The sequence below is a fragment of the Mobula birostris genome, chromosome 11, assembly GCF_030028105.1.
Source record: "Mobula birostris isolate sMobBir1 chromosome 11, sMobBir1.hap1, whole genome shotgun sequence".
NCBI lineage: Eukaryota > Metazoa > Chordata > Chondrichthyes > Myliobatiformes > Myliobatidae > Mobula > Mobula birostris.
Window position 1 is genome coordinate 60691928 of NC_092380.1, and position 21796 is coordinate 60713723.

General features: G+C 38.1%; 1 protein-coding gene across 4 annotated transcripts in view; it reads left to right on the top strand.

Moving 5' to 3' along the window:
• nap1l4b (nucleosome assembly protein 1-like 4b) overlaps positions 1-21796 on the top strand; it is a 122185-nt gene that overhangs the window by 80800 nt on the left and 19589 nt on the right. For all 4 annotated transcript variants that reach the window (XM_072272300.1, XM_072272303.1, XM_072272302.1 and 1 more), the window contains 4 exons: positions 12472-12497; positions 13796-13915; positions 18975-19010; positions 20477-20533. In XM_072272300.1, coding sequence (XP_072128401.1) covers positions 12472-12497; positions 13796-13915; positions 18975-19010; positions 20477-20533 — 239 coding nt within the window. The remainder of the gene's footprint in view (positions 1-12471; positions 12498-13795; positions 13916-18974; positions 19011-20476; positions 20534-21796) is intronic.

The window sequence follows — 21796 nt, forward strand, 5'->3', positions numbered from 1 at the left end:
GTAAAATGCAGAGCTTTAGGATATTGCCTGCATATCAGGCTGCGGTAATAGGGAGAGAGGCAATATCACAAGTGGGTGACCTGCTTGAAGGTATGGATTCAGTATTGAATCCGCAGCATAGCAATGTAGATTTACTTTGGTATTCAGTTAAACCTCTTTTAAGCAGTTACATTTGATGCCCTTGGAAATCCTTGGAAAGTTTTGATGATGGGAAATTAAATTGGATAAATTACCGTTATACATAATGCAGTATACAGAATTGGAAATTAAGAAATCTGTTTTATTTGGGGTTGTTGGAAAAATAGCAGTTGAAGTTGACATCTTTCAAAAACCACTAGATTCTGCAAAGGTTCCAGAAGACTGGAAAATTGCAAATGTCACTTCACTCTTTAAAAAGAGAGGGAGGGAAAAGTCAGAAAATTATAGGCCAGTTAGCCTGACTTTAATAATTGATTAAGATGGAGTCCATTATTGGGGATGAGGTGTTTGGGGTACTTGGAGGCACATGATAAAATAAGCCAGAGTCAGCATGGTTTCTGAAAGGAGAAATCTTTCCTGACAAATCTGTTGAAATTCTTTGCGGAAATAGCAGGATAGACAAAGAGTCAGTGGATATTGTTTATTTGGATTGTCAAAAGCCCATGGTATTACAGGAAAGATACTAGCATGGATAGAAAATTGGCTGACTGGCAAGTAGCAAAGAGTGGGGATAAAAGGGTCCTCTCTGGCTGGCTGTTGGTGACTAGTGGTGTTTCTCAGGAGTCAGTGTTGGGACCACTTCTTTTCACATTATATGTCAGTGATTTGGATAATGGAATTGAAGGCTTTGTGGCCAAGTTTGCAGATGATACAAAGGTAAGTGGAGGGGCAGATAGTATTAAGGAAACAGTGAGTACAAAAAAATTTAGATTAGGAGAATGGGCAAAGAAGTGGCACATTGAATATAGTGTAGGGAAATGTACAGTGATTGACTTTGGTAGAAGGGATAAAGGCGTGGACTGATTTCTAAGTGGGAAGCAAATTCAAATATCAGGGGTGCACGGGTCTTGGGAATCCTTGGCAGGTTTTCCTAAAGGTTAACTTGCTAGTTGAGTCAGTGATAAGAAAGGCAAATACAATTAGAGGATTAGAATCTAAAAGCAAGGATGTAATGCCTGAAGCTTTATAAAGCTGTGGCCAGTCACACTTGGAGTATTGTGAGCAGTTATGCAGGCATTGAAGAGGGTCCAGAGGAGGTTCATGAGAATGATTCCAGGAATGAAATAGTTAAAGTATGATGTATATTTGATGGCTTGGGGCCTGTACTCATTTGGATTTTAGAAGAATGTGGGGGGAATCTCATTGAAACTATCGAATATTCGAAGGCCTAAATAGAGTAAATGTGAAGAAGATATTTCCTATACTTGGGGAGTCTAGACCTAGAGAGTACAGCTCAATAAAGGATGCCCTTTAGAACAAAACAAGGAATTTCTTTATCCAGAAGCAGACATCCCACCCTGTAAAAACTCATTTCAGGGAGGTAGCACCATCAATTTGCGGGAGACTTCTGGGAGAGGTGGAATGTCTGCAATAGAGCAGCTCCTTAGCAACTGGCCAGCTAGTTTAAGTAACGTTAGCTATGCTAATGAACGAATGACACCTGTTAAACTCACCTCAACATGTCTTTTACCGTCTTAACCCACCATGGGCAATAGAAAAGTCATTGTTGCAAACAGTGCAGCGAGCAACACTGTCATTATTTTGGCCCCTATTGGCAGGAGTGCACTTTAGTCTGCAGTGACGTACATTTTTTTTTGGAACACTCTACAATGGCGTTCTCTCTCTCTCTTGCTCTCGCGCTCTCCCTCGCTCGCACGCTCTTGGTTTCTCCCTCGCTCGCCCGTGTGCTCTCTCTCGTGGTTGCTCTCGCGCTCTCAGAAAAGTTGATTTCCGTGATACTGTATATAATTTGCGGGCATCAGGGAGCCACCATTAATATGCGGGAGACTCCCGAAAGTTCCGGGAGAGGGGGGATGACTGCAGAAGGCGTGAATCTATGGAATTCATTGCCACAGACAGCTGCAGAGGTCAAGTAATTGGATATATTTAAAGTTGATGTTGATAGGTTTTTGATTAGTAAGTATGTCAAAGGTTACAGGAAGAAAGCTGGAGAATAGGGTTGAGAGGGATAATAAATCAGCTGTGGCGGTGCAGACACTCTGGGCTGAATGGCCTAATTCTGCTTTTATATCTTATGTCAGATAGTCATGACCTGTCAACATTGTTATTTCATTCAGTTTGACAGTTAAGCTGTCTTGTGACTGGTATGAATTGGGTCACACTATGTGTCCAGTAGCCTGACGGTCATTGATGCAAGTATTTCTTCAGTTGTCTGATCCTCTGCAAATTTTCACCTATGACTTGGTTGAGAAGGCAAATTGTTTTTATTTTTTAAAAGAAGTTTATAAAAGACAGCAAATTCTGATTCTGAATTGATTTATAAATGGAGTTCAATTTCACAGTTGAAATCTTTATGGAGAAAAAAGGAAAAGAGATTTGTCACTTAAGTGCAACTGTTTGCCTTATGCATATTTATCCATCAAAAAGATTATTTTTTGCATTATGTAGTACTTTATAAGTCTATAAAATGCAAGTAGAGTGACAAGTCACAGCATATGTGCAATAATTGTTCCCAGCACATGAATGATAAATGCAAGAATGGCATGGGCAAGGAATAAAGCCAAAAATTACTGTGGATAAGAAATGCACTGGGTCAGGGAAAGAAGCTACCAAAACAGATGTGCTTTCTGTATGAGGTAAGCAGAAGCCGAAGCAGCTCCGAGAGATTTTGGTTGGGGATGGGAGAGGAGAGGACAGATAGCACAAGTATCTAGTCTTTGTTATGGAGGGCATTACTGATGTAGTCAGGTTCTCATAGGTCATATCCTGGACAAAGATATTCAAGTGATGAACACTGGTTCCAATGACATGTATTAAAACTTAACTACAAAATGTTGAATAAGAAAAATGAATGAAAGGTGGAAAGGAGAAATTAGAATGGCAGTCATTAATATTTAAACAATGCATTCTGGATCAATTATGATTCGCGGTGATTGTAGTTGGGGGTTAAATGTGGATGAAATAAATGAAGAAATAACAACATTGAGTGGAGACGACTAACTGGTCAAAATTTTTGGGACAAAAAGAAATCCATGAGCCCCTCACACTTGGATGTCGAAATGAGCTATGGGGAAGCAGTTTGAGATAGGTTGTCATAGGGAGTGGTTTTGGATGGAATGAGTGTACAAAATGTCCTAGACCTGAAATCTTAACTGTTTATGGTGCGTGAGCATCAGAAGTCGAGGTCTCTCATTCAACATTGCTCCTAACGTTGGTAGCCTTATAAGTATGAAATTAAGCTAATGACTCAGAATCAGGTTTATTATCAAATAGAAACATAGAAAACCTACAGCACAGTACAGGCCCTTAGGCCCACAATGCTGTGCCAAACATGTACCTACTTAGAAATTACCTAAGGCTATCCATAGCCCTCTCTTTTTCTAAGCTCCTTGTACCCATCCAGGAGTCTCTTAAAAGACCCTATCATATCCAGCTCCACCATCGTCGCCGGCAGCCCATTCCACACACTCATCACTCTCTGCTTTTAAAAAAAAACAAACTTACCCATGACATCTCCTCTGTACCTGCTCCAAGGAGAAAAAGCTGAGTTCACTCAACCTATTCTCATAAGGCAGGCTCCCCGATCCAGGCAACATCTTTGTAAATCTCCTCTGCACCCTTTCTTTAGTTTCCACATCCTTCCTGTTGTGAGGTCTGACCAGGGTCCTATATAGCTGTAACATTATAGAAACATAGAAAATAGGTGCAGGAGTAGGCCATTCGGCCCTTCGAGCCTGCACCGCCATTTATTATGATCATGGCTGATCATCCAACTCAGAACCCCGCCCCAGCCTTCCCTCCATACCCCCTGACCCCCGTAGCCACAAGGGCCATATCTAACTCCCTCTTAAATATAGCCAATGAACTGACCTCAACTGTTTCCTGTGGCAGAGAATTCCACAGATTCACCACTCTCTGTGTGAAGAAGTTTTTCCTAATCTCGGTCCTAAAAGGCTTCCCCTCTATCCTCAAACTGTGACCCCTCGTTCTGGACTTCCCCAACATCGGGAACAATCTTCCTGCATCTAGCCTGTCCAATCCCTTTAGGATCTTATACGTTTCAATCAGATCCCCCCTCAATCTTCTAAATTCCAACGAGTACAAGCCCAGTTCATCCAGTCTTTCTTCATATGAAAGTCCTGCCATCCCAGGAATCAATCTGGTGAACCTTCTTTGTACTCCCTCTATGGCAAGGATGTCTTTCCTCAGATTAGGGGACCAAAACTGCACACAGTACTCCAGGTGTGGTCTCACCAAGGCCTTGTACAACTGCAGTAGTACCTCCCTGCTCCTGTACTCGAATCCTTTCGCTATAAATGCCAGCATACCATTCGCCTTTTTCACCGCCTGCTGTACCTGCATGCCCACTTTCAATGACTGGTGTATAATGACACCCAGGTCTCGTTGCACCTCCCCTTTTCCTAATCGGCCACCATTCAGATAATAATCTGTTTTCCTGTTTTTGCCACCAAAGTGGATAACTTCACATTTATCCACATTAAATTGCATCTGCCATGAATTTGCCCACTCACCCAACCTATCCAAGTCACCCTGCATCCTCTTAGCATCCTCCTCACAGCTAACACTGCCACCCAGCTTTGTGTCATCCGCAAACTTGGAGATGCTGCATTTAATTCCCTCATCCAAGTCATTAATATATATTGTAAACAACTGGGGTCCCAGCACTGAGCCTTGCGGTACCCCACTAGTCACCGCCTGCCATTCTGAAAAGGTCCCTTGGCTCTTGAACTCAATCCCACAGTTGATGAAGGCCAATGCACCGTATGCCTTCTTAACCAGAGTCAACCTGTGCAGCAGCTTTGAGTGTGCTATGGACTCGGACCTGAAGATCCCTCTGATCCTCCACACTGCCAAGAGTCTTACCATTAATACTATATTCTGCCATTATATTTGACCGACCAAAGTGAACCACCTCACACCTATCTGGGTTGAACTCCATTTGCCACTCCTCAGCCCATTTTTTTTGCATCTAATCAATGTCCCGCTGTAACCTCTGACAGCCCTCCACACTATCCACAACACCCCCAATCTTTGTGTCATCAGCAAATTTACTAACCCATCTCTCCACTTTCTCATCCAAGTCATTAATAAAAATCACGAAGAGAAGGGGTCCCAGAACAGATCCCTGAGGCACACGGACCTCCATGCAGAATATGACCCATCTACAACCACTGTTTGCCTTCTGTAGGCAAGCCAATTGTGGATCCACAAAGCAATGTTCCCTTGGATCCCATGCCTCCTTACTTTCTCAATAAGCCTTGCATGGGGTATCTTGTCAAATGCCTTGCTGAAATCCATATACACTATGTCTACTGCTCTGCCTTTATCAATGTGTTTAGTTGCATCCTCAAAAAATTCAATCAGGCTGGTAAGGCACGACCTGCCCTTGACAAAGCTATGCTGACTATTCCTAATGGTATTATTGCCTCTCCCAATGTTCATAAATCCTGCCTCTCAGGATCTTTTCCATCAATTTACCAACCACTGAAGTAAGACTCACTGATCTCTAATTTCCTGGGCTATCTCTACTCACTTTCTTGAATAAGGGAACAACATCTACGATCCTCCAGAACCTCTCCTGTGCCCTTTGATGGTGCAAAGATCATTGCCAGAGGCTCAGCAATCTCCTCCCTTGCCTCCCATAGTAGCCTGGTGTACATCTAATCATTTCCTGCAGACTTGTGCAACTTGATATTTTCCTAAAGCTCCAGCGCATCCTCATAATATCTATATGCTCAATCTTTTCAACCCGCTGTAAGTCATCCCTACAATTGCCAAGATACATTTCCGTAGTGAATACTGAAGCAAAATATTCATTAAGTATCTCTGCTATCTCCTGGTTCCATACACACTTTTCCACTATCACACTTGATTGGCCCAATTCTCTCACGCCTTATCCTCTTGCTCTTCACGCACTTGTAGAATGCCTTGGGGTTTTCCTTAATCCTCCTTGCCAAGGCCTTCTCATGGCCCCTTCTGGCTCTCCTAATTTCATTCTTAAACTTTCTGCTAGCCGTACAATTTTCTAGATCTCTATCATTACCTAGTTTTTTCTTAACCTTTCGTAAGCTTTTCTTCTTGATTAGGTTTTCAACAGCCTTTGTACACCACAGTTCCTGTACTCTACCATCCTTTCCCTGTCTCATTGGACCGTACCTATGCAGAACGCCATGCAAATATCCCCTGAACATTTGCCACATTTCTGCCGTACATTCCCTGAGAACTTCATGAAATTCATTGTTATGTGGCAGCAGTACATTGCATTGCATAATAAAAACTGTTAAATTACAATAAGATGTGTTTTTATTTTTTTTTTACTTAGAGTTAAGCAAGTAGTAAAAAAAGAGAGGAAAAGGTAGTGAGGTAGTGTTTATTTGTTCAATATCCATTCAGACATCTGATGGCAGAGGAGAAGTAGCTATTCCTGAATCATTGAATGTGTGCCTTCAGGCTCCTGTATCTCCTCCCCATGGTAGCAATGAGATGAGGCCATGTCCTTGGTGATGGGGCTCCTGAATGATGGATGCCTTTTTGAGGCATCACTCTTTGAAGATGTCCTGGATGCCGGGGCGTCTAGTGCCTGTGATGGAGCTGACTGAGGTCACAGCCTTCTGCAGCTTATTTTGATCCTGTGCAGTGACCCCCACACCCCCATCCCAGATGGTGATGCAACCAGTTAGAATGGTCTTCACAGTACATCTGTAGAAGTTTGCAAGTTTCTTTGGTGACATTTCAAGTACCCTCAAACTCCTAATAAAATATAGCTGCTGTTGTGCCTTCTTTGCAGCTGCCTCAATATGATCCTCAGAGGTGTTAACACCTGGGAACTTGAAATTACTCACCCTTTACATTTCTGATCCCTCGATTGGGGGGGGGAGGTGTATTCCCTCATCTTACCCTTTCTGAAGTCCCCAATCAGTTCTTTGGTCTTGCGTTGACTGTGAGGTTGTTGCTGATCTATTTTGCTCCTGTATGCCTTTTTGTCACCATCTGAAATTCTGTTAACAATATGATATGTGTAACTTCTCACAGAGGGCGCCACAGTAGTGTAGCCGTTAGTGCGATGCTATTATAGCTCAAGGTGTTTTGGAGTCCAATTCTAGTGTCCTCTGTACATGGTTGCTCTGGTTTCCTCCCACATCCAATTCGGTTAACTGGTCATTGTAAATTGTCCTGCAATTAGGTTCAGTTTAAAAAAAATAATTCGGGGTTGTGGATTGCTAGGGTGGCGCAGCTGGAAGGGCCTACACTACACTGTGTCACTTAAAAAATACGTAGAAGGTGCTTTCCACTGAAAAATTTCATCCTTCACTTGGAGTAATTAATATTGAGACACAGTTTCTCTCCAGAAAAGCTCTTTTCTGTTTACTAATACTAGCAGTTGATTCCTTGATTAGGAATTGACTGTTAAAAGGACATTCCCTGTAAGGTCTCTTTAAAAGCAAATGAAATGCCGGGTACAGGGCAATATGGCATATTTTGTTGGATTCTAAAATGTGCATTTTCTGGATTTGTCTGCAGTGACTCATTAGTGGGAAAACCCCATTTGCCCGTGTGTTCTCCCACTGATCTATTAAATAGTTACCTAACGATAAATTTTCAAAGGTAGATTGTCTGAACTAATGCAGTACTGTAAAATGGATTTGGAGAACTTGCAGAACACTTGGGTTTCTTTGTTTTGTAGCTGCCTGTAAGGAGGCGAAACTCAATGTTATATATAATATACATACTTTGATATTAATTGTACTTTGAACTTTAATTCAGTTTAAATGGAATATTTCTGTTTGCAAGAGGACTTCCTTTATGATTTAATATACCAATTTTCAAAGTACAGTTAAAATGAATGGCAGCCAAAACCAAGTGTATTTTTTCATATATGTTCAACTCAATTAATTCAAATATATTTTGGAGGGGAGGGGAAAAACGTTTTTCCTTGGACCAGCAATGAACTAGTTAACCTGACGTGAAATCCTATGTAATTTTTTTAACCCAGCGTAATCTACAGTAAGTTCCTTTTGGAAGGTATTTAAATAAGGCACCTATCTACACCTACAAAATTCTAAGCTATTTTTAAAGACACAAATTTTAAAGATGACCTCACCTTAATTCTTATCATTACAGCTATTAATTTAACATCTACTGAAATGGTAACTCAATGTAGCTTTGGCACTTGATAAAATGTGATACATCTTAAGTGAAGCAATAGGGTTTAGTTATTTCCAGACCAAGAACTGATGACTGAATGAGATAGAGAGAAGTCTGATGGAATGTTGCTTGTTTTTTATTTGTTGATCTGTTGCCTTATTGATACACTCACCATCAGGTGTTTCCCTATAATTTTTTTAATTAAAACATTAATCTGAAAGCAATATTGCAAAGCTCTATGAGCAAAAATGGAAACTTTTCAAGAACCAGTAGCATTATTGATAAAGTGGTTATGTGCAAACAACTGAATTCTTCATGGATTTTCCATAGGTGCTGCTTGGCCTGCTGAGTTCCTGCAGCGTTTTGTGTGTGTTGCTCGGATCTCCAGCATCTGCAGATTTTCTCTTATTTGTGACTTCTTCATTTTGTTAATTAGAGCAAAGGAATGTTCTTATTTTACACTAATTTAAAACGATGGATGCATTCAGATTGAGGAAATAAAATCTGTTTGACTGTACAATAATTCTGGGTATTCAATCTCCATACAATGTAATATTTTAAGTATTAAAGGCAACCTTCACAAAACTTTTAGTCCCCAAAAAATATAATCTTGCCAGTTTACATGTCAATTAGCCCTCCTCTTAATAACACGTTTCCTAGAGTCTTGTTAGCTTTCACGCCCATGAAGGAATGTTGAGAGTTTAAGAATGAATAAGGCATTCTCCTAGCAACAAGGAGAGTAATTTGAGGTATGTGGAATTTGATCAGCCAAGCCTTCCTTTGAACTGATAGAAAGGAATTTAATCATCTCAAAGTGCATATGAGAAATAGGTATCAGGGGTTTTTAACATACCTCTTATTACAACAGGAAGTATCAGTGCTTTACTACTAATTGACTTGGTGATAACCATGACTATTTAGATGGAACAGACAACTGAGCATGTTTCAGTGCTAGGGTAATTCATTAAGGAACCGATTCTGATCAAAGAATATGCCCGTGCAAATTGAATGAATCAGTTTCACTATTGCTTCTAAAAGAAGGATCTTGCCAACATTATTAAAAGCTCCATTGCAAAAGCTCATCGCCTATAAGCTTAACTTTGAAGCATCAAAAATTAAATGTGCTCACAGATTCAAAGCTTAGTTAAGATCCTAAACAGTCATGATGTATTTCATCATAAGAATGAAGTGAACATTTAATTTAAAGGTAACATCTTCAGTTTGAATACTAATCCTCACTGCAACTGAGCCATTATGTCATAGTCCTCTGTTCCCTATTTGCATTAAAGATTTTTGCCACAACTTTCAAGCTTAGACTAAGTGTCTAATGTATGTGTAGGCAATGAGATTAAAATACAATGGATTCCAGTTAATTGGGTCACATCGGGTGCACATTTTTTATTTACTTTATTTAGTACAGCATGGAATAGGCCCTTCCAGCCCTTCGAGCTGCGCCTCCCAGCAACCCTCAATTTAACCCTAGCCTAAACACAGGACAATTTACAATGACCAATTATCCCATTAACTCATACGTCTTTGGATTCTGGGAAGAAACCGGAGGACCTGGAGAAAACCCACACATTCCATGGGGAGGGGTACAGATTCCTTACAGATGATGTCGGAATTGATCTCAGAACTCTGATGCCCTGAGCCGTAATAGTGTTGCGTTAGCCACTACACTTCCATGATGCTTTTAAGTGGTTGCCCCAAATAGCTGAGGTTAAAGGTATAGAAACAACGAACTACTGTTTAACAGATTTATAAATTATTTAAATACAGAACAAAAAAGAACACTGCTAAAACTACTATAGTACAATAAAACTGTATTAGTTCCTAATAGTTACTAGACTATGGGGTGACCCGTTGGGGCACCCTTTGAGAGAAGGGTAATGCAATCTGATGTGGCCAGAATGAACGTTATATTCCTGAATGCTATTGGTATCGCTTTGCTTTGGAAACTGAAGTAGAAAACCTCAGTTTATTAAAGAAGAACGACGCATAGCAAAGCAAATATAGCTCCTCGTTTAACGAAGGACACTTTTGATGGCATCATTTCTGGTTTATCTGCCACCCTTGTGCCTCTCTTTGTCAATCTGGAGATGTGCAGTCCTTTCATCCCCCGTCTTTTCATCTCTTCTGCTGTTTGTTGTTTGTCTCTGACCCTGGAGACGTGCATGCCTCTCCTTCACTGTCTCTTCTTCTCTCATCTTTTTTGTCCTGACTCTTTGATCCTGGAGTCATGTGGCCCTGGCCTCATCCGATTCTTGTTCTCTCCCTCTCCTTGCTGCTTCTCGACGACGTTTGGTATCATCTCTTGACCATAATGTCCCCCTTCCCTCTCCACGCGGCATAATTAGGCTGACCATTTTTTTTACCCTAATGCTGGATAGATACGAAGCAGTAATACCAAAGGATGCTGATTATTCTTGATGATGTGGTTGGTGCCCTCCTAAATGGATGTGATATAGTCACTACTGTCCTTTGGCTGCAGCAAAGGGTTTTATGGGTGTCTCGAAGTACATCATTACAATAAAATTTAATTATCTCTTATTGATGGGTGGCAGTTAGATTTGTCCCAATCCTGCACATGCTGATGGTGATTAGCAGAATGTGACCCCATGAAATAGAGCTGCCCTGCCCTTTTGCTCCGGTAGGTGTCGCTGCTGAGGCTGGCTGTGCGCATGCGCCGGGGCTGTCGCGTCCCGATTTCCATGATGGCGGATCGGCTGTCGGGTTAAAAGGGAGCCTGTTGATTTTTGCAAATGAGCAATTTTATACAAATCTATAACCCGGAACTTTGCCTGCATTTTGTAAGTTAGCGCATTTTAATTCGATTTAGCCAAAAAAAAGTGACGCTGTAATGCACCATTCGCACTACTTGGAGGTCACAAACAGACAGACAGAGCATGAGAGTTTTAGTAGCATATAGATTAATGGAGAAATTAATCCAGAATACGCTGCTGATCTATTGAATGATTGTAAATAAAATTAGTGCAGACACCTACTGCAGATAATGGACTGTTTTCAAACAATGCTTTCAATGATTATATTCTCCAAATCTTCAGTTTCATTGTAACGTTTAAGATTGTCGATACCTTCAAGTTCCTCATAGTTCCTAACTAGCTGAAGTAATGAAATTATTTCATTTTCACTCCCAGCCTGAATGCGTGAAACCACAGTAAGTCTTGCTGCTTACTTCTCGTCAACTGTCAGTGACAAAAATCATTGCTTTTTAAACACAAATGCATGCATCTGATGCTACTGTTAAAACGGTTTGGCAGCGGTCTCCTATCGCAATTAAGCAACATAGTATCCCAAATAAACTAAGGGAATTCCAGCTTTTGTCTCGATTTGTTTTTGTTCATTAAAAGTTGTCTCAAATAGGCGGCTGTCCTGATTAACCAATGGCCCAATTAACTGAAATCTACTGTATTCTGTTTAAAATTGTCATGCATTAACTAAATGATAGAAATAAATAAGGAAAATGGAATTTTTAAAAAATGGGAATATACATGCTCCATCCAGACTGCCAGGCAGAGTTGCATCTAGCAGTGGATTTGAAATGGTATTAATAATAGTCATAGACATAGTCATACTTTATTGATCCCGATTATTTGCATACTGGCAGTTTTGAATAGTTGTAACTGTTGGGCTCACCCTTTTCTTTCACTTGGGTAGACATGAACATGTTAATGTATTCAGCACAAATTTTGTATTTTTTTTAAACTTTCTCCATGTTATTTTTAAAGACCTAATTGGTTAGTGTAGACAGTGATATCCGTGTCCAAGCTGTGTAATATTTTGGCAGTTGTGTGCTGGAATCACTTCAGTACATTGAATATTTTTGTCTTGAATTAAATGGTTTTACATTTGCAACCGTGCAGCGGACTACATGATTTGCATGGTGTTTTTGGGATGGGGGCTTGCGGTTAAAGGAGATGAGGGAACTGAGTGTGTTGTAAACATGCTAAAAGTCTTTGAATACAATTCCTACCTGATCTTTAGATCTTATCAGGACAATATCACTACTGTCATTTTTATTTTTTTATTATTGCTTCGGACATCTCTTCCTTGCCCCCCCCCCCCCAAAAAAAATTCTGCTTTTCAAACAACAAACTAATTTTATTTTAATCTTTGACATTTCAGTTTCCGGACATGGTGAGGCAGAAATGGTAAGTGTTGTTATGGGGTTCATGAGAAGAGGAGAATTGGTACATAGATCCTCATTTGAATTCTTAAGATATTATGCCAGCCTATTCATTATTCCTTTTGTAGACTTCAGTGGTTGACTCTGAAAGATTCTGATAGGTTTTGTCACCTCTTTCTAAAGGAACAGCTCAGGATGGGCAACAAATGCTAAGCTTGTGATTGATACTCAGATCTTGGAAAAAAAACTAAAATAAAAATAATGCACTTATTTCTTGTCCTTAAATAACAATCAATGCTATTGACATGTTAATAAAATGGAATAATGAACATTATATAGTTAATGTTTCTTACAATCTTTTGGAGTCTTGTAATAGTGCTACCGACTAAACACCATAAGGAGGATTGAATTGTTGTTGAGTGGCTTGCTGAGCTGGCTTATTCGCTTGCAGATGTTTCATTATCCAGCTGGGCAACATCATCAGTGCAACTTCAAATGAAATGTTAGTGATCTACTTTGTTCATCTTTTATGTGTCCTGTGATTTGTCTGTGTCTATATGTGCCATTTCCATTGGTTACTGATTATGTAATCCTCAGTTGGTTAGTTAAAATCAATAACCAATTAACTAACCAATTGAGGATTACATAATGGGTAAACAATAGAAATGGCACGTACGTGTACACACACACACACGCTCTCGCTCTCTCTCGCTCTTGCTCTCTCTCACTCTCTCTCTCTCTCTCGCGCTCTCTCTCTCACACACATCACAGGACACACAAAAGATGAATAATGTAGATCATCAACATTTAATTCGAAGTTGCACTGATGACGTTGTCTAGTTGGGTAACGAAACGTATGCAAGCTAACAAGCCAGCTTGGCAAGCCATTCAACAACAACATCCTCAACCCGAGCTACAAATCTTTTCCAACATCTTAAGAATTAACTTGTGTTTTTAAATATTTATTAACAATCCAATGTGTTACATTACTTTTAATGGAACTGACATATTTAGTGTTAAATTTTATTTCATTACCTGAGTAGTAATGGGAGTTTCTGTGCAAATAACTATTTCTACTGTTAATATGATTAATGAATTCTAGCCATTTGGTGAAACTAATTGAATAGACTGATATTCCCATTTGTGGATTATCAGTTGTAGCTCAGCCTGCATACTGATATCCCTTGTGATTTTTACCATCAAGTCGAGAGCTTACTTGAATCCTAATATTAATATTGGTGCAGATAGATCATCTACTCTATATTGCATGGCATGCTAACTAAGGGTAATTGCTAACTGAGTTTTATTTTTTTTCCGCCCCAGGATGAAGATTCAGAATTTAACTTAGCCACAGATTTTGAAATTGGGCACTTTTTCCGTGAGAGAATAGTACCTAGAGCCGTTCTGTATTTCACTGGCGAAGCCATAGATGATGATGAAGATGTGAGTTTATTTCTGACATGTAATCATTAAAGAATTTTTAAAATATGAAATGATCAAAATAATTTAGCCTTGAGTTCCACTGAGGTGAAGCTAAGGTTGCATACAAACTATGTCATTGAGATTTTTAAAGTATTCGTGGTATTTTAAATCAACAATATAGATGTACAAACATTTGTATTTGTTAAGACATTATTATTGGAAGTTCTTTAATTGTACCAACATATAACTTTAGAGTTCTGTGGATACAATAGGGTCTTTTAAGAGACTTTTGGATAGGTACGTGGAGCTTGGAAAAATAGAGGGCTATGGGTAGCCCTTGGTAATTTCTAAAGTAAGTACATGTTCGGCACAGCATTGTCGGCCGAGGGGCCTGTATTGTGCTGTGGTTTTCTGCGTTCTTTGTTCTAATATTTGAAGTGTTCATGATAAATTTGCAACCATTAGTGATAAACCAATGCAAAGATTCAGTTCCTCAGTAACCTTTAGGGCTGAAGAAAATTAATCAGTTGGAGCAACTGGTGTCTATTTCAGAACATTAAACAAATTATTTAGTCAGTATGAATAAACTGAACATGGGAGCTAGACTGGAAGCTAGCTAAGTTCTTCATGTTACAAATGAGGTCATATGTTATCCATGTATTTGCAGACTGATCAAAGGTAAGCCCTCATTAAAATAATGTGATGGTTATAAAGGGAAGACGTGAAAATCTCTTAAGAATCTAAATGAACCACGGTGGATTTGAATTAGAAAAAACTATCTGACAAACTGCCTCAATACTTAGAATATGAAGTTGGATGTTAGAGTTGTACAGTATGAAAACAAGCCCTTTTGTAATGACTATATTTACACTAATACATTTTATTTCTCCTCTTACTGCCATCAACTCCCCCAGATTCTACCTCACACTAACACACTCTTGGTACTTTGATGGCCAATTAACTACCAACCTACACATCTTTGGGATGTGAAAAGAATCTCAAATAGTCAGAAGAAATGCAAGTGGCCCTTATTATTGTGTGCAAATTCGCCATAGGCATCACTGAAGATCAGAGTCAAGCCCGAGCACTGAAGCTGTGGGGCAAGGGCTTTTTCAGCTGTACCTCCTGTGCTGTTCTGAATATTCCACTTGTTTCCAAAAATGCCTTTGATAAAATTTGACATGAAAAAGCATTGCCAAAACAAATAACAATGCCTTAAAGGTTGGTGAAATGTAGTCAGAATGCTAAATGGAAATCCACAGAATTTGGTGCTCTGATCCTGATCTACCTTTTTCAGTGCACAGCATGCATATTTGGAAGGTGCATAGGGAAACACTTAAAAAATATAGGCAGAAGATTCATCCTGGACTAATACTGGGGCCTCAACTGTATACAGTTTCTAGTAGATAAACATGAATGAAGGCACTGAAACAGTTTGCTAATTTTAACACAGAAAATGTGTCAGTTGTGAAGTGGGCAGAGATCTGGCAATTGGAGTTCAGTGTGCAGAAATATGAAATGGTCGTTAGCAGGAAAAATAAAACACTGCAGAGCTGTTGAAATTTTGAGGGATCAGGGTGTTTTAATCACAAAAGGCGAATAGGCAGGTACAGTTAAAAATAAGGAAATCATTGTGAGGGAAGTTGAATACAAAAAATAAGGATGTTATGCTTCAGTTAAGGCTTTGGTGAGATCACATCTGGAGTACTATATACGGTATTGGTTTCCTGAAGAATAAGTTTGTAGAAGTTCAATAGAATGATATCTGGAACACGTGGATTATCTTGTGATGGAACATTGGTAATGCATGGGTGATAATCAGAATATTGATGAAAGAGGCAACTTGACTGGAACATACAAGATCTTGGGCTGAATGTGGAAAAGATGTTTTCTCTGTTGACATTACTGATTGAAAATATTTTGCCCTACTGACTTTTCTTGGGGTAGCAGTATCTTCGAATTTCTTAAGGCCAAGGTCAATAAGCAAGGAGTTGAAAGGGCAACAGAATGAGATAACAATGTAGAAGAATACTTTAATATAATACAGTGGATTTTGGTAAATTGAGCCAATGATTATTAGACATACTTTATTGATTCCAAAGGAGCCTTTCTAATTAGGTTATTGACCCTGTTGCTATCACCCATGTTGATCCCATTGCCCCAGCATACCACTGCATAGAAGATTGTACTGACGACAACTGACTGGTAGAACATATGAAGGAGAGGTCTGCATACTCCAAAAAAACCTCAGTCTCCTCAGGAAGTAGAGGCGACTCTGGCCCTTCCTGTACACAGCCTCTGTGTTAGTGCTTCACTCAAGCCTGACATCCAAGTGCATCCCCAGGTACTTGTAGGTCCTCACCACATCCACGTCCTCAACATCAGTAGTAGCAGTGCAGGCTTAGCCTTCCTAAATCAGGTCAGCTGCTTATTTGGAACACTGTGCTGCTTAATTGGGACAGGAGACTGCTGAAAAGTTTCCATCTAGTGACAGTCGTGTGCATTTGCGTAACCATTAGACACTACACCGTGCTTACACCAAACAGTTTTTAAATGGCACAGTTGTGTTTGTGTTCAAAAAGCAGTGAATCTTGTCACTGATATGCACAAGAAATAAGCAGCAAGACAACTCAGAACTGTTTTGCGCACTGCGGTTTCAAGTATTCAGGTTTGGAGGTGCCAGAACTGCCAGGAGTGAAAAAGAAACTATTTCAGTACTTCAACATTAGGAGCTACAAAGAATTTGAAGGTATTAAAAATAGTCTTGAATGTTTGGAGGATGCAGTTGTCTAAAGCATTATAAGAAGGCAGTCCATTATCTGCACTAGATGTCTTTGCTGATTTTGTTCATTAACAGTTGATCAAAAGAATATGGCGGTGTACACTCCTCCGATAATAATTAGGAACTAATGCACAGTTTTATGATACTGCAATAACATTGGTAGTGAGCTAATTTGTTCTGCATTTAATTTAAATTGTTATTAAATTGCAGTTTCTTTTTTATACATTTTTAACTATTTCCATGAAACTTTGGCTAATTGGGCCAAAATGTACTGGTCCTTATGTGTCCCAATTAACCTGAATCCACTGTATTGCCATAATTAATATTTGCATGGGCATTGAAACAAAATGTGATTTTAGGTTCTGCAGTGAAATTGGCCAGATGTTCTTTTATGTGGTGGGTCACATTTAAATCAAAAGCTTGCAACAGATCTGGAATCAAATTGGACAGATCTTTTTGCTTTTTGCAGACTGGACACTCGTAAAAAAAAATGTTCATTTGGGAAAACAGTTGACAGATAAATGGATCTGCCAAATTTCAGGTTTTGAAACTCATTAAGTAGGTTTGGTGAACCAGAACTCTGCCATTTACACATGCTCTTTTTTAATTCACTTTGTTATTTAAATGGACAGACTTAATTTTCGCAAAAAGTATACTTTAATAAGAAATTTTGTTATCTTGGATTATCTTGGATGCAGTGCTCTTCAAATGTTTTTAACACAACACAAAGCCAAGTATTTCAAGAGAAAGAAAAAGCACCAACATTTATGGTTAATTTTCAGATAGCTTGAACATGGATGAGTGTGAGTTTTGTATTAAAAATCCAGAGAATATGATGCTGCAATATGTGCCACTATTGGCAGCAGGTTGTGAGGACAGATTACTTGTAAAATACTAAATGCTTTTTTATGGTATAAATGCTTGGTAACAATATCAGATCTATAGGAACCAATGCTTGGAGGTGGTGAACAAGGAGAGTATAAAGCAGAAGAGCTTTGATAGTTCCTTAGAGCTCTAGTTACACTAATTCATCCAAGGATATTGAGATCTTTTTGACCAGTATTTGACAAATGATTATCCTGTTCTTGTCAAACTTGACTGTTGGTTTTAAATGCAAATAATAATTGCTTAGGACAAAATTATAATTCTGTCACTTTGCCACCTGTTAAAGGACATTTGTAATTTGATCCTACCTATATTGCAGCTGCTAGGTTGAATTATTTTCCTTTGTGGGCTGTTTGTATTAGTTGAGTACAGTTTGATGTCAATTTATTATTTCTTGCACTAGTAAAGCAATATATTTGTGAGACTTTTAACTGGAAGTTTACACTTTGAATGGTGTTGTTGGTCTTATTAGTATCTGGCACACTTTTTGTTGCTGTTAACATGTTTCTAAGTCATCAATCCAAAACAGTGGATTATTTTGTTAGGTTAATTGTACATGCAGTTATAATTCTTCCATCCAAAAGGAAATTTAATTTTTTATCATGAAAATAATTCCCCTAACACAAATTTTTTGATGAAATGTTAAGGAAGAATCTCCTTATTGTCACTGAATTGTACCCTGATACTAGTTCTTCTGAGTTTGATTTTTGAAAATACAGGGGCATTTACTAGCAATGCATTTAACACATTCATTGTAAATTGTCAGGGTCAATTTTACAGTACTAGATGATGTTGGGTTTAATTTATGCTCACTTCTTGCAACTGTTGCAGTGATTGCTAATGAGCTAATTGCATAGAGAGTTGTAAATTGCCCAGTAAACTAAATTTTTTCTATATTTTTTAATAAAGCATTGTCATGAGTTGATCAAAAAGAAAACTCATTTTTCTCCCTAATCTTAAGTGTTTGGACCCCCAGTTAATAGGGATTCCAGCCTGAATCATATCTAATTGGTGCAGGATTAAAGAGGCACATTTCCGATACTTAAGTTGTGGAGTTCCTGTATGACTGAGCTCAGTTTCTGGACTCTGATTTTAACAAAGAAGCTGAATGAAGATGCATCCAGAATTCTGTAGTGTCAAATCAAATAAGCCCTTTGATTTAATGCAAAATTCTTTGGAAGCAAGTTATGCAGAGTTAATGCTAATGCCTAGAAAAATTTAGTTTCTCAATGTTGAGGATCCCAATGAGCAGCTATAGAGCATGTGAAGCACGGTTCACATTCTTTTTCCAGAATTTCTTTTGTTATTATTGAAGATTTATTGTTAAGTTTTAAAATGATATCTCTGAAAGCACAAGACCTTTTAATAAACTTAAAGGATTTCATAGGCAACGTGTTTTTTTTCCTTCCCCAGTATGAAGTTGAGGAGGGAGAAGAAGGCGAAGAGGAGGTAAGTAATTAGACAAAAAGTTTAGATTCTTTGGCCAATATATCAACCTTTGAATTTTAAAACTTCCTTTAATCTTCATTATTTTTGTTCTTTGAATCCTTCCTCTGGAAAGTAAGAATTTGAATTGCCTTGATTTCCTTAATTTGAAGTGTTTTCTTAAATTAGATTACCTTAAATGATCTGATTCATTTATAAAAATTGCATGTTTCCTTTAATTTTATTTCATTAGAAACAATACAGATAATGCTTTCTTTACTTCAAGTTGGTGTGAATGGGCCTAATTGATTCTCCTAAGTAAGCCAGTGGTGTCAGACACTGTATAACTTTGCACTTAAAATATTTGCTGCCTCGCATTGTGTTACTGATCTTGATGAAACTAAAATTGTGACAGCAGAGTCCAGACAGTTTTATGAAAGGAACATAGCATTTGATAGATCGTTATTTGATAATGCAATCAAAATTAGATGAGGGAAATCCAGGAATAAACACCAAAGCTAGTCATGGCCCATTAAAACCAATCCAAGCCCGAAGATATAATTATTATTTTCATATTGTGCCAAACTTGTACAAAACATTCTACCTCTTTTGTGATGAGACTGGAAAACCAGGGCCTGATCCAGCAGGTTTAATATACTGATATCTTGAAGGCATTTGATTAAATGCAATGCATGAGATTATTGTGCACTATTTGGGCTGAAAGAACTGGACCAAATTATGTGCAAAAATCGTGCACTGACAGTGAGGGAAAGCATCATTCTCAGAATGACTAGTTGAGTTCTATAAGGATCATTGTTTGTGTTTCAGTTGATAATTTCTAAAAATTTATTTGCAAATTGGGTGTCATATTTTAAAATTTTCAGGAGATACTAAACTGGGTGGGAAATTTTTATGACCTGAAGAGGGTGTAGAGGGATATAGATTGCTTAAGTGATTCCCAACAGAATGGTACACAGTATAATGTGAGGAATTTGAGATTAAGACTGGAAGTACAGAAAATTAAATATTTCAGGGTTAAGATGGCAATAAGGTGCAGACACTTGAATAGTTAAGTATTTAGGTATTCAGGAGTCTGCACTTCATTGCTATTTTGAAAGACTTTATTACCTTTATGCAACATTTAAAATCTCAATCATTTAAATTACTGTATTGATAATTGGATTGCCTTCATATGTTGAAATGGCAATTTTTTTTTAGTGGGAGAGTCATGATGTGTAATGTACATTTTTTGCATGAAAAGACATCAATAATGGCAATTTTCCTTCTGAGTAGGTGAAAATTCTGATAAAGCCATGCCTTAAATTGTGGGGTATGGGTGGGGGGGTTGGAAGCTGTCATAATTTATGATTTTTTTGTTACAATGCTATGATGATCCCTTAAGAATTTGTTTTATTCACTTCAATTTGTGATATCAAGATCTGTTTAATGTCATGTATATTTTTAATAATCTGAAGCATTCTTTTTAATAGGATGATGATGAAGAAGAAGATGGAGATGAAGATGATGATGCTGAGATAGATCCTAAAGTGAGTTTTTAAGCTTCAGATTAAAAGTGTGATCATCTTGGTTTTAATTTAAACAACACTAGGGGGTGAAAATCTGAAACTAAACAGAGAATGTTGGCAATGTTGCAGGTTACACAGCTAAAGGATTTCAATTCACCTGTTGCTATTAGCATATTGTTATGTTAGCATTCAATTTTGCTTTTATCTACTTTCTCTTGGGCATGTATTCCGACATTTTAAAATGCTTAAATTTCTAGTACGTTAAGTCATAAAATTTTCCTCAAACCATTGAATTTCAGAGTTGCTCAAAAACATTCATTCACGTGTGCTGCTTTGGATATCCTTCTAATTATGTTTCGGAGTTGTCAGTAATGCAATAATAGATATCACATCTTTCCTTATTAAATTCAAGATTTGGCAAAAATGAGAAGGAGACTGTCTTGAAAATACATTATTTAGTTTATATAATGTCAATAAACTGAAGATCAATTGATTAAAACAATAGATTTGGTCAGTTGGTCTTCGGTTTATCTAGTTTATATAATATTGAAACTATTCTAAATTTGTATATGTATAAATTTTGGCTGTGGGGGGGTGGTGGGGATGTTGACCTTTACCTAGAAAACTACCTTTCACTTCCATCACTGGTCATTATTCTAAGGCAAATGGAATCATATCAACATTTTGTGTTACTACTTTTTGCTGATCGCCTAATTACACTGATTCCATTAAGATTCTTTCGAATTGGACTAAAGTTTGGTGAAAGCTAGGCTCAGTGGTAAATCTGGGAGATTTTAATTTTAAGTTGTTTGATTAATTTAAATGATTTTGGAAGTTGCATTTATTGAAATTAATTTCACACTTTGCAAGTTTGAGATTTTTTTGTTTTTAATTCCAATGCTTTAAAGTTCAGGTTACCATACATCAAATGAAAAGATTTTCTCTAACGTTATTAGAATGCTTTACTGGTGTACGTAGAGCTCATTGTCAGCTTGTGAATGAAATCAGTTAGATGTTGATATTAATGTCACCATAATTCATTATTTAGACCACTGTAGACCTTTGATTGTTTTTGTGCTGGCTTGTTCTTGTGTACTGGTGTAGTATGTATATTTCTAAATAACAAAAAGCCATACAGGTAAATAACAGCACATACTGATATGAGTTAAATCGTTATCCTTTTATAGTTTCCGTTTTGTTGCCTTGAGCTTCCGAGGGAACTTCATATAAAACAACCTTAACCAAACCCTGAATAACCTGTTGCTTCACTTCCCCAATGCTATT